This window comes from Rhinopithecus roxellana, chromosome 5 (assembly GCF_007565055.1).
Source record: "Rhinopithecus roxellana isolate Shanxi Qingling chromosome 5, ASM756505v1, whole genome shotgun sequence".
NCBI lineage: Eukaryota > Metazoa > Chordata > Mammalia > Primates > Cercopithecidae > Rhinopithecus > Rhinopithecus roxellana.
Genome location: NC_044553.1, coordinates 154,952,507 through 154,971,457, shown reverse-complemented (window position 1 = coordinate 154,971,457; position 18,951 = coordinate 154,952,507). Strand labels below are relative to the sequence as shown.

Below are 18,951 nucleotides of genomic sequence, written 5' to 3'. Positions count from 1 at the left end.
GATGCAAGACTGGGGTTCAACATATGCAAATCAATAAATGTAATCCATCACATAAACAGAACCAAAGACAAAAACCACATGATTATCTCAATAGATGCAGAAAAGGCCTTCAACAAAATTCAACAGCCCTTCATGCTAAAAACTCTCAATAAACTAGGTGTTGATGGGACGTATCTCAAAATAATAAGAGCTATTTATGACAAACCCACTGCCAATATCATACTGAATGGGCAAAAACTGGAAGTATTCCCTTTGAAAACTGGTATAAGACAGGGATGCCCTCTCTCACCACTCCTATTCAACGTAGTGTTGGAAGTTCTGGCCAGTGCAATCAGGCAAGAGAAAGAAAAAAGGGTATTCAATCAAAATTGTCCCTGTTTGCAGATGACATGATTGTATATTTAGAAAACCCCATTGTCTCAGCCCAAAATCTCCTTAAGCTGATAAGCAACTTCAGCAAAATCTCAGGATACAAAATCAATGTGGAGAAATCACAAGCATTCCTATATACCAATAGCAGACAAAGAGAGAGCTAAATCATGAGTGAACTCCCATTCACACTGGATTCAAAGAGAATAAAATACCTAGGAATGCAACTTACAAGGGATGTGAAGGACCTCTTCAAGGAGAACTACAAACCACTGCTCAACAAAATAAAAGAGGACACAAACAAATGCAAGAACATTCCATGCTCATGGACAGGAAGAATCAACATCATGAAAATGGCCATACTGCCCAAGGTAATTTATAGATTCAATGCCATCCCCATCAAGCTACCAATAACTTTCTTCACAGAATTGGAAAAAAACTACTTTAAATTTCATATGGAACCAAAAAAGAGCCCACATTGTCAAGACAATCCTAAGCAAAAAGAACAAAGCTGGAGGCATCAGGCTACCTGACTTCAAACTATACTACAAGGCTACAGTAACCAAAACAGCACGGTACTGGTACCAAAACAGACATATAGACCAATGGAACAGAACAGAGGCCTCAGAAATAACACCACACATCCTCAACCATCTGATCTTTGACAAACCTGCCAAAAACCAGAAATGGGGAAAGGATTCCCTATTTCATAAACAGTGCTGGGAAAACTGGCTAGCCATATGTGGAAAGCTGAAACTGGATCCTTTCCTTACACCTTATACAAAAATTAATTCAAGATGGATTAAAGACTTAAATGTTAGACCTAAAACCATAAAAACCCCAGAAGAAAACCTAGGCAGTACCATTCAGGACATAGGCATGGGCAAGGACTTCATGACTAAAACACCAAAAGCAATGGCAATAAAAGCCAAAATAGACAAATGGGATCTAATTAAACCAAAGAGCTTCTGCACAGCAAAAGACACTGCCATCAGAGTGAACAGGCAACCTATGGAATGGGAGAAAATTTTTACAATCTACCCATCTGACAAAGTGCTAATATCCAGAATCTACAAAGAATTTAAACAAATTTACAAGAAAAAAAAATCAAACAACCCCATCAAAAAGTGAGCAAAAGATATGAACAGACACTTTACAAAAGAAGACATTTATCCAGCCAACAGACACATGAAAAAATGCTCATCATCACTGGTCATCAGAGAAATGCAAATAAAAATCATAATGAGATACCATCTCATGCCAGTTAGAATGGTATCATTAAAAAGTCAGGAAACAACAGGTGCTGGAGAGGATGTGGAGAAATAGGAATGCTTTTACACTGTTGGTGGGACTGTAAACTAGTTCAACCATTGTGGAAGACAGTGTGGTGATTCCTCAAGGATCTAGAACTAGAAATACCATTCAACTCAGTGATCCCATTACTGGGTATATACCCAAAGGATTATAAATCATGCTACTATAAGGACACATGCACATGTATGTTTATTGCAGCACTATTCACAATAGCAAAGACTTGGAACCAACCCAAATGTCCATCAATGATAGACTGGATTAAGAAAATGTGGCACATATACACCATGGAATACTATGCAGCCATAAAAAAGGATGAGTTCATGTCTTTGGAGGGACATGGATGAAGGTGCAAACCACCATTCTGAGCAAACTATCGCAAGGACAGAAAACCAAACACCACATGTTCTCACTCACAGGTGGGAATTGAACAATGAGAACACTTGGACACAGGGTGGGGAACATCACACATTGGGGCCTGTAGTGGGGTAGGGGGATGGGAGAAGGATAGCATTAGGAGAAATAGCTAATGTAAATGACGAATTAACAGGTGCAGCAAATCATGGCACATGTATAGCTATGTAACAAACCTGCATGTTGTGCACATGTACCCTAGAACTTAAAGTATGTGTGTGTGTATATATACACACATATATATATATAAAGTGAACAGGTTTTCAAAGCTCTCTACATGCAAACTTATACAATTATCCCTTTAATTTTTTTTTTTTTTTTTTTTTTTTTTTTTTTTTTTTTTTTTTGAGACGGAGTCTGGCTCTGTCGCCTAGGCTGGAGTGCAGTGGCCGGATCTCAGCTCACTGCAAGCTCCGCCTCCCGGGTTTACGCCATTCTCCTGCCTCAGCCTCCCGAGTAGCTGGGACTACAGGCGCCCGCCACCTCGCCCGGCTAGATTTTTTTGTATTTTTTAGTAGAGGCGGGGTTTCACTGTGTTAGCCAGGATGGTCTCGATCTCCTGACCTCGTGATCCGCCCGTCTCGGCCTCCCAAAGTGCTGGGATTACAGGCTTGAGCCACCGCGCCCAGCCATCCCTTTAATTTTTATCTTCACATATATATATATATACATGATCTACTTGTTTCTGAGTATAAATAAACTATATGTTCTTGGCAAAGAAAACCCCAATATATATATATATATGTATATAGTCAGAGGAGACAAAAGAAAGAAAAACAATGAAACATGCCTATAGGATCTAGAAAATAGCCTCAAAGGGCACCTCTAAGAGTTATGGCCTTAAAGAGGAAGTCGAGTAAGAGACAGGTATAGACAGTTTATTCAGTGGGATAATAGCGGAGCACTTCTCAAACCTAGAGAAACATATCAACATCCAAGTACAAGAAGGTCACAGAATACTAAGCAGATTTGACTCAAACAACATGATACGGCTTGGGTCTGTGTTCCTGCTCAAATCTCATGTCGAATTGTAATCCCCAGTGTTGGAAGAGGGTCCTTGTGGGAGGTGATTGGCTCATGGGGCCAGATTTACCCCTTGCTGTTCTTGTAATAGTGAGTGAGTTCTCATGAGATCTGGTTGTTTATAAAAGTGTTTAGCAGCTGCCCCTTCACTCTCTCTCCCTCCTTCTCAGGCCATGTAAGATGTGTCTGCTTCCCCTTTGTCTTCTGCCATGATTGTGAGTTTCCTGAGGCCTCCCCAAACATGCTTCCTGTACAGCCTGTGGAGCTGTGCTGTGAGTCAATTAAATCAATTTTTTTTTTTTTTTGAGATGGAGTTTCACTCTTGTTCCCCAGGCTGGAGTAGCAATGGCATGATCTCAGGTCACTGCAATCTCTGTCTCCTGGGTTCAAGTGATTCTCCTGCCTCAGTCTCTTGAGTAGCTGGGATTACAGGCATGTACTACCACACCCTGGCTAATTCTGTATTTTTAGTAGAGATGGGGTTTCTACATGTTGGCCAAGCTGGTCTTGAACTCCCAGCCTCAGGTGATCTGCCCACCTCTGCCTCCCAAAGTGCTGGGATTACAGGCATGAGCCACCACACCCAGCCTAAACCTCTTTCCTTTATACATTACCCAGTCTCAGTTAGTTCTTCATAGCAGTGCATGAATGGACTAGTACAGAAGACAACCTATAGGCATATAATAATCAGACTCACAAAGGTAAAGGATTAAAAAAGGATCCAAAAAGCAGGAAAAGAAAAGAAACAAATAACATACAATGGAGTTCTAATACATCTGGCAGCAGATCTTTCAGTGGAAAACCTTACATGCCAGGAGAGAGTGGCATGTCATATTGAAAAGTACTGAAGGAAAAAAACTTTCACCTAGAATAGTATATCTGGTGAAAATCTCCTTTAAGCATGGAGGAGAAATACTTTCCCAGACAAACAAAAGCTGAAGGATTTCATCAATAGCAGACCTGTCCTACAAGAAACACTAAAAGGAGTACTTCGGTCAGAAAGAAAAAGACATTAATGAACAATAAATAATCACCTGAAGGTATAAAACTCACTGGTAATAGGAAGTACACAGAAAAACACAAAATATTACAACACTTTCACGGTGGTGTGTAAACTATCTCATTCTAAGTGGGAAGACTGGGGCGGGCGCGGGGGCTCAAGCCTGTAATCCCAGCACTTTGGGAGGCCGAGACGGGTGGATCACGAGGTCAGGAGATCGAGACCATCCTGGCGAACACAGTGAAACCCCGCCTCTACTAAAAAATACAAAATACTAGCCAGGTGAGGTGGCGGGCGCCTGTAGTCCCAGCTACTCGGGAGGCTGAGGCAGGAGAATGGCGTGAACCCGGGAGGTGGAGCTTGCAGTGAGCTGAGATCCAGCCACTGCACTCCAGCCTGGGGTGACAGAGCGAGACTCCGTCTCAAAAAAAAAAAAAAAAAAAAACTAAGTAGGAAGACTGAACAATGAACCAGTCAAAAATAATAACTACAACAACTTTTTATGACACAGTACAATAAGATATAAATACAAACATCAAAAAGTTAAAAAATTGGGGGATAGAAGTAAGGCATAGAGTTTTTAATTAGTTTTCTTTTTGCTTGTTTCTTTACACCAATAGCCTTCAGTTGTTATCAGATTAAAATAATAGGTTATAAGACAGTATTTGCAAGCCTCATTGTAACCTAAAAAAAAAAAAAAAAAAACCTTAACAATGGATGCACAAAAAATAAAAAGCAAGAAACTAGGCCGGGTGCAGTGGCTCACGCCTGTAATCCTAGCACTTTGGGAGGCCAAGGAGGGTGGATCACGAAGTCAGGAGATCAAGACCATCCTGGCTAACATGGTGAAACCCTGTCTCTACTAAATATACAAAAAATTAGCTGGGTGTGGTGGTGGTTGCCTGTAGTCCCAGCTACTCAGGAGACTGAGGCAGGAGAATGGTGTGAACCTGGGAGGTGGAGCTTGCAGTGAGCCGAGATTGCACCACTGCACTCCAGCCTGGGTGACAGAGTGAGACTCTGTCTCACAAAAAAAAGCAAGAAACTAACTAAATCATATTACCAGAGAAAATCACCATCCCTAGAGCAAGATAGGAAGGAAAGAAAGAAGAGGAAGACAAGACAATAAAACAACTAGAAAACACATAACAAAATGGCAGGAGTAAGTCCTTATCAATAATAACATTGAATGTAAGCGGACTAAATTCCCTAATCAAAAGACATAGACTGGCTGAACTGATGAAAAAAAACAAGACGCATTGATCTGTTGCCTACAAGAAACACACTTTACCTGTAAAGACACACAGACTGAAAATAAAGGGATGGATAAAGATATTCCATGCCAATGGAAACCGAAAAAGAGCAGGAGTTGCTATACTTATATCAGACAAAACAGTTTTCAAGACAAACTATGGCCGGGCACAGTGGCTCACACCTGTAATCCCAGCACTTTGGGAGGCCGAGGCGGGTGGATCACCTGAGGTTAGGAGTTCAAGACCAGCCTGGCCAACATGGTGAAACCCTGTCTCTACTAAAAATACAAAAATTAGCCAGGTGTGGCAGCAGGCACCTGTAATCCCAGTTACTCAGGAGGCTGAGGCAGGAGAGTCGCTTGAACTGGGTAGGCGGAGGTTGCAGTGAGCAGAGATCACACCACTGCACTCCAGCCCAGGCGACAGAGTGAGACTGTCTTAAAAAAAAAAAAAAAAAAAAAATTCAATGCAACTCATTAAAAGAGGAAAGCAATTTTGGTATCAAGCAATTCAGGACTATTTTAGCAACTTGTATAATTATTAGGGTCTCCTCTTTACCTCAAAAAACTGAATAGAAGTCCATCTTTTGTGTGTGTAATCTTGTATATGAATGTGCTGACCGAGGATGTGATAGCAGTAGATAAACACTTGACAACCAGCCTCTGGGGTGCATAGACTGTGTCTGCTTTATCAAAGGCTGTGAGGACAGCTCCTCATCACAGTGCCTGGTCCGTAACTGGATCTAACTGGACATTTGTTAATGAATGTGTTAAATGATGATTTCCAAGGGTCTATCTCCCAGATGAAGACATTAGCATCACTGATCAAAAAGGATCATTGGGATGACCAAATTGGCCGAATCAATCTTATTAATGGTGTAGAAAAGAGTGATTAAGAAAGTTGGGGATAAAAAGAATAGATTTTGACAATGAAATTTTGATTTTATTATTTAAATGACAAGTGTAAGGTTTTGTAATAAAAAAGATATTAAGTTGATCATACTTCTCATTTTAGACTGTTATTTACTTAAATCAGCTTTATATGTGTGAGAATACATTTTCAACCTGTAAATTAAACATAAATGATCAAGAAATCATGGGTTCTAACAAAATAATAGTTATGGAATTTGGAACTGGAATAAATTTAAATCTAATCTAGCCCCTTTACTTATTGTACGCCCAAAAGTGTAATAACTAGGCTAAAGTCGTATGGTTATGGACAGAAAAAGGGCTAGAATTCCTAATTTCCTGTTGTTTCTTTAAATGTTTTATGCTCAAAGTGTTTTATTGGTCAAGTGCTTTTTATAGTAGGACAGAAGTTCCTATTGTAATATTCTCTGAGACCACTAGGTGTCATCTTAGAACTAGTGTTAGAGTTCACTTAGCGCTGGTCTTCCACTAATGGGAACAACGTAATGGCACTTTCAGAAGGTCTGGGGTTTTCTCCAAGTTAAATGAGGATGATAGTACCGACCTCACAGAATTTTGGGAATCGTATATGAGACTCTGGAAGATGACATGAGATACCATGAGTAAAACACAGATGACATGAGATACAATGAGTAAAACACTGAGAACACTGAAGTACGCTCTCCGTAATTTTTCAGCTGACGGAGACTCCCGTGTCGCCGCTGCCGGGGGTGGACCTCAGCCAGTGGTCCGGGCCCTGGAGCCTTCAGCAAGTGGACGAGCAGCCGCAGCACCCGCTGCATGTCATCTGCACAGGGCGGCGGTGGACGAGCGGGACACAGTGACGACCCCACCCAGGTGAAGAACAGACCCACCAGCATTTCGTGGGTTGTTCTTGGTTCGGGGAAACTCTACACCTGGGTCTTGACAGACCTGGATGCTCCCAGCAGGAAGGATCCCCAATACAGGGAATGGCATCATTTCCTGGTGGTCCACCTGAAAGGCAGTGACATCAGCAGTGGCACAGTCCTCTCCAGACTATGTGGGCTCGGGGCCTCCAGGGGGCACAGGCCGCTAAAGCGTGACGAGCCCATCCTCAGCAACCGATCCGGAGACCACCGTGGCAAATTCAAGGTGTCGTCCCTCCGTAAAAAGTACGCGCTCGGGGTCCCAGTGGCCGGCACGTGTTACCAGGCCGAGTGGGACGACTATGTGCCCAAACTGTACCAGCAGCTGTCTGGGAAGTAGGGGGCAGCTCGGGGACGTGAACCGTTCCGGAGGCCCCCAATTGTGTTCTCCAGGTCAGTGGTGCATGTTCAATAGCTTTCTCCTCTTCCCGCTCCCCTTTGGACAGACAAGACCCGAGCACTGAGATGGTGGCTCAGGGCGACTTTTCCCGCTGCCTGGCCTTTATCATTCTAGTCACTCACTCTGGTTTATGTTTTGATCAAATTTGAACTTCGTTTTGGGGGATATTTTGGTATTGTGATGGGGTCATCAAATTGTTAATATGAAAATAGCAACCCAGAATTTAAAGAAAAAATTTGGCAGAAATAGACCAGGTCTACAGTAATAGAGTAAAGCATTGAAGAATCTTTAAGGGAGGTTAAAAAACAAAACAAAAAGCATTGGTTGCCTCTGCCTTTGTGATCCTGAGACCAGAACTGTACACAGTGTGTTTTTATGGCACCGTCGCTAGACAACCAGAGGCTGGCACTGAGGCTCAGCCCCAACACGGGCCTCTCAGATGCCTTCATAGGTGTCAGTATCACTCTGGTTCCTTTAGAGAGCGATCCCAGAAAGAGGAGCAGGGAGAGTGGCTTTGCCGTTGTTGGGGCACGGCCTTCTAGATGCGCAGCAGTGCTAGCTGACAGCTTATCAGGAATCCCTACGTCTGTGTCGGTTAAACTGATTGTTCTTCATGGAGGTAAGAAAAGCTGGTCTGGAGCTGCTGAATGTTGTGTTAATTCTGCTGTTTGCTCATAGTTGAATAAAAATAAAAACCCTGATTGAAAAATTATCATCATCATAATTTTTCAGCTGTCACTACTTATTCATTGTCAGACCTTTCCCATCATCTATTCTGAAGAAAGGCAAGAGAAATAAAATAATTTTATAATGGACGTGTCAAAATGATGAATTTTGCTGCAACAGAAGGGACCAGGCACGGTGGCTCACTCCTGTAATCCCAACACTTTGGGAGACCAAGGCGGGCAGATCACAAGTTCAGGAGATCTGGACCATCCTGGCTAACATGGTGAAAACCCACCTCTACTAAAAATACGAAAAATTAGCCTAGTGTGGTGGCACGCACCTGTAGTCCCAGCTACTCAGGAGGCTGAGGCAGGAGAATGATTTGAACCTGGGAGGCTGAGGTTGCAGTGAGCCGAGATCACACCACTGCACCCTAGCCTGGGCAACAGAGTAAGACTCCATCTCAAAAAAAAAAGCTACAGGAATGTCTTAATGACCAGTGAGTGACGAAGGATGTCTCAAGATAAATTCTATTGAATGATGGGGTTTTGGATTCCAAAGAAAAAAGCAAACCCCACAGGCTTTGGTGGCTGATGGCTCTCAGTCTGAATCTCAGCACCACATCAGGAAATGCGCTGAAGACAACAATGTGCATAGAGAATAGCCTTGTTAGAAAGAGTAGATGAGTCAAGGCTGAGATGTGCTCAGGACAGTGTTCAGTAAATCCTAGTTATGTGACCGTGGACAAATTATTTAACCTCTGGAAGCTCCCATCTCCTTATTCATAAGAGGAGGTTAATAGGCACTTTTCAGAGTTCAGAAACAAATGAGAGAGATTCTGGGAACAGGGAAAATGTGGTTCCCAGGTTCCCCATTCCAACTCTGAGTTATTTGCCTCTTTTGGGCCAAACAGCTTTTCAGACACACTGACTCCTTTGTAGGTGAGGGCTCAAGCTCGGCTGAGTGTTGATACAGGGCTTTCAACCCACTGTGCTGGACCAGAACCTGGGCCAGGACCCCTAAGGACAGTGTGTCCTGGGATGAGCCTAAAGCTCAGACATCTGCGAGTGTAAGTCCCGGGAAACTAAACAAAGAGATGTTTAAAGACTTCAGGTAATGTCCATGTTCCACTATGCCAGACTTACCTTTCTTCCAAATTTGAGAATCATTTTTTCAGCATTTATGTGGTCCAGAAAATTAGGATGAGACTTTCTTCTTCGATAATCTTCTTCAGTGAATGGAACCTCAGAATCCTCCTATTATAAGAAAGAAAGAAAAGGTACAGACTTGGTGAATTAGAGATATGTATGACTTCTAAGACTAAAGATATATTCCTTTAAGCTCAAATAAAGTTTTAAACTACAGTTTATTTTTTTATTTTTGAGACAGGGTCTCGCTGTGTTGCCCAGGCTGGTCTTGAACTCTTGGGCTCAGCAATACTCCTGCCTCGGCCTTCCAAAGTGCTGGGATTATAGGCATAAGCCACCGAGTCTGGTCATACTGCTTATTTTATTTTATTTTATTTTTAATTTTATTTGAGATAGAGTCTTGCTCTGTTGCCCAGGCTGGAGTGCAGTGGCTCACTGCAACTTCCACCTCCCAGGTTCAAGTGATTCTCCTGCCTCAGCCTCCCGAGTAGCTGAGATTACAGGTGCCTGCCACCACATCTGGCTAATTTTTGTTTTTTTGAGACAGAGTCTCGCTCTGTCACCCAGGCTGGAGTGCAGTGGCACGATCTCGGCTCACTGCAAGCTCCACCTCCTGGGTTCACACCATTCTCCTGCCTCAGCTTCCCAAGTAGCTGGGACTACATGTGCCCGCCACCACGCCTGGCTAATTTTTTGTATTTTTAGTAGAGACGGGGTTTCACTGTGTTAGCCAGGATAGTCTCAATCTCCTGCCCTTGTGATCCGCCCGCCTCATCCTCCCAAAGTGCTGGCATTACAGGTGTTAGCCACCACACCCAATCATACCACTTATTTGAATAGTGATTTACTTTTCTTAAAAATGCTTTAGGAGGCCGGGCGTGGTGACTCACGCCTGTAATCCCAGCACTACTACCTGTAATCCCATGAGCTACTACAGGCTGGGGCCTGTAGTTTTATTTTTTTTTAACCTAAATTGTTTTTTCTTTTTTCTCTTTGCCAAACTGGCCCTCCCCAAAATAAATAACACGTTAAAAAGAACATTGCATGTGCAAGTTGCTGGCTCAGGCTTTAAAAACTGGTTTCACTGGCTAAGATTAAGTACACCCTGGGAATGAGGAATGAAAAAGATTTCTTGACAGTTCACTGACCTGTACCTAATATTCAGTCTCTTCCCCCATCCTGTGCAGTCCCATAGAGGGATGCAACCAAAATAACTACATTAAAACCTACTGGAATCGGAAGAAAAAATTGAGAGCCATGCAACAGTGTGATTTGGTAAAAATTCTTCCAAATTCAGAGATCCTTGTTGGAACAGGGTTTCAGGGTTTTAAAGATACAGTGTTCAATACGGAACCTTTCAATCACAACACATTGGTCTAAGTTAAATAACCAATCCAAAGTTTTGAGCCCAGAGCTTACAAGGAAACAACTGAAAAGGTAGGAGAAACACACAATGAAAACCCTACTGAGGCTAGGTGAGGTGGCTCACGCCTGTAATCCCAGCACTTTGGGAGGCTGAGGTGGGTGGATCAGTTGAGGCCAGGAGTTCAAGATCAGCCTGGACAACATGGTGTAACCCCGTGCTCTACTAAAAATACATAAGTTAGCTGGACATGGTGGCGGGTGCCTGTAATCCCAGCTACTCGGGAGGCTGAGGCAGGAGAATCACTTGAACCTGAGAGGCCGAGGCTTCAGTGAGCCGAGATTGTGCAACTGCATTCCAGCCTGGGAGACAGAGCAAAAATCCTTTCCAAAAACAAAACAAAACAAAACAAAACCCTACAGAGGTAGGAGTACGATTGCTCCTGAGAAAATGACTGGAGCCAAGCTGGGAACTGGTAGGGGATGCGGTAGGTGATAGCCATTTATCAGGGTTTCTGAACCATGCTGAGGAGTTTCAATTCATTCCAATAGCAACAAAAGGCTATGGAAGGGTTTTAAACCTCTTTTTTAGACAAGATCTCACTCTGTTGCCCAGGGTGGGGCGCTGTGGCACAATCACAGCTCACTGCAGCCTCAACCTCCTGGGAACAGCTGAGTCCACCTAGACTCCTGAGTAGCTGGGACTACAGACGCTTGCCACCATGCCAGGCTAATCAAAAAAAATTTTTTTTTGTAGAGGCGGGCTCTCATTGTGATGCCTAGATTGGTCTCAAACTCCTGGTCTCAAGCAATCCTCCTGCCTTGGTCTCCCAAAGTGCTGGAATTACAGGCTTGAGCTACGAAGCCCAGTTGGATTTTACGCTTTTAAAGCAGGACGGCAAGATGATCTGAATTTATTTAATTTAATATTTTGACACATTTGAATATATCACAGTGCATATATTTGGGGTACATGTAATATTCCAATACATGTATTTCTTTTAGCCACCTGGTTTGCTATTGATTGATACATGTATTTTTAACTTGACATATCACCCTTGTACAGATTCTGGAGGTACCTATGATATTCTGATGCATGTTTTTACTGATATATCAGAGTTGTGAATGACATTTCAACAAGATGGCTGAGGCAGTGCTGTGGAGGATGGATTGGAGGGCACAAAGGTAGGCCACAACTGCACAACCACTTGAGTAGTTCAAGAAGCTAAAGGCTGAGGCTGGCTAGAAAGTTGCCATAGATACAAAGAGAACGAAATGTGTGTATGATACATTTTGGATGATGAATGAACAGAATTTACCAGTGAGTTGGCTGGTGGGAGGAGGGGAGTGAGGCTAGAGCAACTGAGATGCTAGGAGATGTCCTTGGGAAAAAGCTGGGAGAATGAGTTGTTGAAGGGAAGATCCACTTCAATTCTGCGTACATAGTAGATACCTAGTGAATACATATTGCACAATTAACTGTCCTCATAAACAGGTCTAGTGGCCTACACATGCAGTTGCCAGGTAGAATACAGGACACCCAACTAAATTTGAATTTCAGATAAATAAATGACTGATTTTTTAGTACAAACATGTCTTCAATATTGCACAGGGTATAGGTATGCTAAAAAATTATTCACTGGCTATCTGAAATTCAGATCTAACTCAGTGTCCTGTATTTTCACTTGCCAGCTCGAGTCTGGAAACAGTGTAGTCAGCTTTGCCTTCAGGATGAATTGAGTCCTGGCCCCTCTGCAGCCCTGGCTCACATGGCATGCTGGGCCAGCTTGGCTAACCCACCCTCCTGCTCCCTGTGACTGGCCCAACACCCCTCTTCTGGATTTGCCCTACCCTTTGTCCTCACGGCTGCCAGGGAAATGGTCACATTCCATGAGGTGAACCACAAAAGAATCACGGGTTGGATGGCCAATCTCTTCCCTGCCATTCTGAGAATGTGACTGAGAGAAAAGCAAGATCAATCTCTCTCTGGCCAGTGGCACTGGAGACCATAAATTCCCACCAGAGGGGGCCGCAGGTTCTGGGCTGTCATTCCTCGATTCCTGGTTGGGACAGAGATCTGTTTGCGTATGATGCACCTTTGCGACCAGTTGCTGGGCTGTGTTCCCTTTAGTCCTTAAATTTCACTTGTTACAAACACAACAAATAAAGTGTATTTTGAACCCAAACCTTTTTAATATGGGTTTTAGTTCCTCCCAACTGTTCGCATCCTTTGCCTTTCCAGTAAAGGGTGAGTGGTTGACCTTTCCTTTAGCAGGGGTTATAGCCGTGATCCTTTCATTGTTACATTATAAATCGATGGCGGTCAGCATTTCTGGAAACTCAGCCTGCCTTACTACTATCTTGTTATAATTACTAAGGTCATTTAGAGGCTTCCTCTTTCTAGGAGGCAGAGAACACAGTCTACAGAGCAATCTCCCCTGTCCTTTATTAGACCAATGGGCGAATCTGTTATCTTGTAACACTCTAACACCCTGTTAGATTCTCTTTTCTTTTCTTTCCTTTTCTCTTTTCTTTTCTTCCTTTCCCCTTTCCTTCCCTTCCCTCCCCTCCCCTCCCCTCCCCTTCCCTCCCCTCCCCTCCCCTCCCCTCTCCTTTCCTTTCCTTTCCTTTCCTTCTTTTCGATGGAGTCTCACCCTGTCTCCAGGCTGGAGTGCAGTGGCGCGATCCCGGCTCACTGCAACCTCCACCTCCTGGCTTCAAGCAATTTTCCTGCCTCAGCCTCCTGAGTATCTGGGATTAAAGGCATGCGCCACCACACCCAGCTAATTTTTTTGGTACTTTTAGTGAAGATGGGATTTCACCATGTTGGCCAGGCTAGTTGTGAACTCCTGGCCTCAGGTGATCCACCTGCCTTGGCTTCCCAACATGCTAGGATTACAGGCATGACCCACGGTGCCCGGCCTGGATTCTCTTTTTAATTGGTCATTGTGTTTGATTGCCCACGTGGATCACCTGGTGGACTCTGTTCCCACCTGGTTGTTATGTGTGACAATCAGAGCCCACTGGCCCTTGTTCTGGAATATTTTGTTGAATCAGGGTCACCTCTGGGTTATATCTCCTTACTCACACATACAGAAACAAGCACATAGCTAGACTTTAAAAATGAACAGGTTCTAAGGGAAAAACCAACCCCAATATATATTAAGATTGTCCTATTATTAAAATTAATACATTATTAATTCATTAATTAATTTAATTAAATCAATTTATCAAATTAGTTTAATTAATTAATAATAAATTAACATTTACCCTTCATTTGTAACAAAACTGATTTTTGTGCAGTTTTTATCCATTTGGATGCTTTTGGCTACAAGCAACAGAAAACCAAACTCAAAAAGCCCTACACACTGGGAAAATCACCTCCCGTAAGTAGTATTCCTGAGTAGGGTGGCGCCAGGGACCACAGTTTTTTTTCTTTGTTTTTCTTTTTTTCCAAAAGTTTATTTTTAAATGTACAACAGGCTCCAAGACAACACTTCATTCCAGCTACAGGTGGCAAAAGATGTGATGCAGGGAATCCAGATGTTCAAATACACATGGATGGAATCAAGGGTCACCATCTCCTCAGGCACAAGGAACAGCTTACTACTCGCCAGATTTCCTTTTCAAAATATTAATTTTTTATTTTTTGAGATGGTGTCTTGTGTTGCTCAGGCTGGTCTTGAGCTCCTGGGCTCAAGTGATCCTCCCCCTTAGCCTCCCAATGTGCTGGGATTACAGGTGTGAGCCACCATGCCCAGCCAATTGCCAGATTTCTTAATTCCACCTGTGGCGAGGGGTCCCTTCCCCATGGCCTTTGCTTTTAGCCCCTCAAATTTCTTCTGCTCCTCTTTTTATTTCTGTTTGAAAGCCTTATCTTCAGCCATGCTCGGTGGTTCACACCTGCAATCCCAGTACTTTGTGAGGCCAAGGCAGGTGGGTTAACTGAGCCCAGAAATTTGAGACCAGCCTGGGCAACATGGCAAAACCCTATCGCTACAAAAACATTTAAAAAATTAGCTGGGCATGGTGGCAGGTGCCTGTAATCCTAGCTAATCAGGAGGCTGAGGCCAGAGAATCACTTGAGCCCAGGACGTGGAGGTTGCAGTGAACTGAAACAAGGTTGCACCACTGCACTCCAATCTGGGCCACACTCCAAAAAAAAAGAAAAATAAAGAAAAAGAGAAAGAAAGCCTTGTCTTCTTCATCCTCCATCCATCTTCTTGGCCTGTTACTTGGGCTGTTTTAGGGACTTTTTTTTTTTTTTTTTTGAGATGGAGTCTCCCTCTGTCGCCCAGGCTAGAATGCAGTGGCATGATCTCGGCTCACTGCACGCTCCGCCTCCGGGTTCATGCTGTGCTCCTGCCTCAGCCTCCCGAGTAGCTGGGACTATAGGCACCTGCCACCACACCCGGCTAATTTTTTTTTTTTTTTTTTTTTTTTTGTATTTTAGTAGAGACAGGGTTTCACCGTGTTAGCCAGGATGGTCTCGACCTCCTGACCTCATGATCCGCCCGCCTCGGCCTCCCAAAGTGCTGGGATTACAGGTGTGAGCCACTGCGCCTGGCCATTTTAGGGACTTTTTCTTGCCACCTTTGTGGCTGGACATGGCGCCTACCACACCTTCCCCAGACCCTGCCACTGGAAACTGGCTCTGCTTTTCTGATGCCTTCTGAGCTCTGCCTCCTGTATGTGGCCTTCCTTTTCAGGATCATAGCAAGACTAGTAGCAGCAGTCTAAGCTTCACATCCAGACATGACAATATCCACAGAGAAAGAAAGCCCGTGTCTTCCTTGAAGTCTCTCCTAATCAGGGATGAACCCTTCCTGGGAGTCTCCTGGCCATCTTTCCTCTGTGCCAGAGATTAAACCAGACTGATTTCCTGGACGCAGTTAGACTACATATTCTGGGCTCCTCAGCTATGGGCTGAGTTTTATTTTAGTCAACGAAATTTGCAGAAGTGATGAGCATCTTTTCTAAGCCTGGTTCGTAAAGCTTCCCATGCATAATGTTTTGTGTTTTGCCCCCCTCCACAGGCCTGATGCAGGTGTGGACGACAGCCCCAGAGGTCATTCTGGAAGATGTTGGAACCATCCAACAGAAGGAGCCTGGATCTTGAATCAGAGTTGGGAGAAGACTGACTTGATCATCAGGAACACCTGTTTTACATTTTATCTGCGCAAGCTATATACTTCCTCCATGTGTAAGCCACTCTACATTTTGGGGGGTAGGATTGTTACATCCCACATCCCAAAATTGGATTGCATGCCCACCCCTTAGCCAATCATCAGCAAGAAGAATGGGACCATCATGGCTAGTTTGCATCCATCAGGATTTTCCCGTGGAATGTGGATAGAGTCTCCCTTCTCTGGATCTCATGGGCAGTGTGGACACTTGAACTTAACAAGTCATGGCTCTGCTGGCAAGGAAGACAGTGGGGTGGCTTCATGACAGGAAGCCAGCAGCATCTACAACAATCTAATATTCACTTTTCTGAGTTACATTATGGAGTCATGGCTTTTCACAAACTCAACTGATTTCAATTAAGCATAATGTATTAGTCAGGATCCTCGTGGGAAAGAAACAGCATACTCAACGTTGGGTAATTTCAGGAGAGTTTAATAACAGGACTATTTATGAAGATGTGGGCAGGGTGTAGGGAAACCACATCACCTGGAGCCGGGAACAGGGTGCTCTGTACTACTCCTAAATCCAAACGTGTTGAGTGGGCAGGCAACGATTAGAGCCCAGGGACAGGGGTTGCCCAGCAGGCACAGTGGCTTGAGCTCAGAGACTCAGCCTACCCACAGCAACTCTGAAGAAGGGAGCTAGGGGAACAAGTGATCTGACCTCATTCTTCTCAATTCCCCCATCCTCTCACCGGTGAGCCCCACTGGCCAAACCCAGTTGGGAGCAGAGGAGAAGGTTGCTTGCTAATCTAGACTACAAGTTTGGAGCAAGGTGGAGAAGAGCTGAGAGTAGCTCTGGAGGGGCAGATGGGAAACACCCAACAGACAGAATCACTTTCGTGATGCTCGCCTTCTCACAGTGTGGCTGGTGGGGGCCCTTTTTGTCTGCTCAGGCCTACTCAGGACATCTCTGAAAAGATCTTGGCTCTGTAGCATCAACAATAGGTTCCAGCATATCCCATTTTTCACTGGCCCAAGACACAGGATCAACTCCCTACCAATTCCAGAGTCCTGGAGTTCCTTCTACTGGAAAACAGATAATACAATTTGTGTATTGGGGGTGCTCAGAAGGGCTGCTGGTGGGACATTTTTCATAGTGACAGAGCTTATCTTTTATAAGGTCATCAGCTGACAAACATTTTTTTCCAACCTATTATGCTAGTGACTCTTTCTTTACTTAGAACTGGTTTCCTTGGCTGTTAAGACTTCCTGTGTAGCTGGGGGTGGTGGCTCATGCCTGTAATCCCAGCACTTTGGGAGGCTGATGTGCACAGATCACCTGAGGTCGGGAGTTTGAGACCAGCCCAGCCAACATGGCGAAACCCCATCTCTACTTAAAATACAAAAAATTAGCCAGGAGTGGTGGCACACGCCTGTAATCCCAGCTACTCGGGAGGCTGAGGCAGGAGAATCACTTGAACATGGGAGGTGGAGGCTGCAGTTAACCAAGATCATGCCACTGTACTTTAGCCTGGGTGACATAGCAAGACTATCTCAAAAAAAAAAAAAAAAAAAAAAAAAGGTACTGCAAGGACAAGGAAGACCAAAGAAAGTACCAGGAGTCAGGGCCGGGCGCAGTGGCTCACGTCTGTGACCCCAGCACTTTGGGAGGCAAAGGCGGGTGGATCACCTGAGGTCAGGAGTTGGAGACCAGCCTGACCAACATGGTGAAAACCCATCTCTACTAAAAATACAAAAATTAGCTGGACGTGGTGGTGGGCACCTATAATCCCAGCCACTCAGGAGGCCGAGGCAAGAGAATTGCTTGACACCGGGAGACAGAGGTTGCAGTGAGCTGAGATCGCGCCATTGTACTCCAGCCTGAACGACAGAGTAAGACTTCATCTCAAAAAATAAACAAACAAATAAAAATAAAAAAGAAAGTAAGTGAGTACCAGGAGTCCTTGCAGCTCACCTTTCTTCTTCCCATCCCAAGTCTATCTTATAGGGATTATGATTTAGAGTCCATGATTAGAACTCTCTTTTCAAAAGCCAACCCTGGTAAATCTGGCAGAGGAAACCTTTCTTTGGAGGTCTCTGTATTATAGACTTCGTCTCTAAAAACAAAACAACAAAACAAAACAAAAAAGACTTCCTGTGACGATGACAAGGAGACAGAAGCAGAGAAAAGCAGAGAGGAATGTGGGAGACTTTACCGAGCTCCCCATGGCTCCCAGTCCTTGACACCCAGTGGCATCTCTGACTGTGGGTTTTGTAAGATATTGTTTATGCTTTCTAACACGTCTTCTTTCTGATTAAGAAAGCTGGATTCTGTTGCTTGCAAGCAAAAGTCTTACTCAGCTTACTCTGACTTCAAACGGATGCCATATCTTCTGCCACGCCCCCTTCAATTAGACTTGTTGGGGATAAACTTGTTTGTTTTGCATAACTGGTCCTGTTATATCTATACCCCCACTGACTTCCTTATCCTCCTGGATTATTTAGAAGCAAATCTCAAACACAAATATTATTTATTACTTCATTAATCCTATCGCAGCTAGATTTGTCAATTAAAAAAATATTTAGCAGTATCTGGTCTTGTTTGAGGAATCCTCCATAAATTCTATAATTTTTCCTTTTTTTTTTTGAGACAGGGCCTCTCTCTGTCGCCCAGGCTGGAGCACTGTGGTGTGATCTCTGCTCACTGCAACCTCTGCCTCCCATGTTCAAGCAATTCTTCCACCTCAGCCTCCTGAGTAGCTGGGACTACAGGTGTGCACCACCATACCCAGCTACCCAGCTAATTTTTGTATTTTTTGGTAGAGATGGGGTTTCACCATGTTGACCAGGCTGCTGTTGAACTCCTGACCTCAAGTGATCTGCCTGCCTCGGTCTTCCAAAGTGTTGGGATTATAGGCGTGAGCCACTGTGCTGGGCCTAATTTTTCTTTAAAAAAATTAAAGTTTTTGCTTTTTAATTTTAGTTATGTAATCCAACTGGAATCGACTTTGTGTGTGTCATGAGGTAGAGAATTTTGGAAAGTGATAAAAGTGTTCTGTA

At 43.9% G+C, this 18,951-nt stretch overlaps 1 protein-coding gene and 1 pseudogene across 5 annotated transcripts in view; one reads left to right on the top strand and one right to left on the bottom strand.

Annotated features, from left to right (window-relative positions):
* The window catches only part of AK7 (adenylate kinase 7), a 100,992-nt gene that overhangs the window by 61,616 nt on the left and 20,425 nt on the right, over positions 1-18,951 (bottom strand). For all 5 annotated transcript variants that reach the window (XM_010353682.2, XM_030930940.1, XM_030930941.1 and 2 more), the window contains exon 5: positions 9,398-9,508. In XM_010353682.2, coding sequence (XP_010351984.1) covers positions 9,398-9,508 — 111 coding nt within the window. The remainder of the gene's footprint in view (positions 1-9,397; positions 9,509-18,951) is intronic.
* LOC104654500 lies at positions 6,173-7,526 on the top strand (annotated as a pseudogene).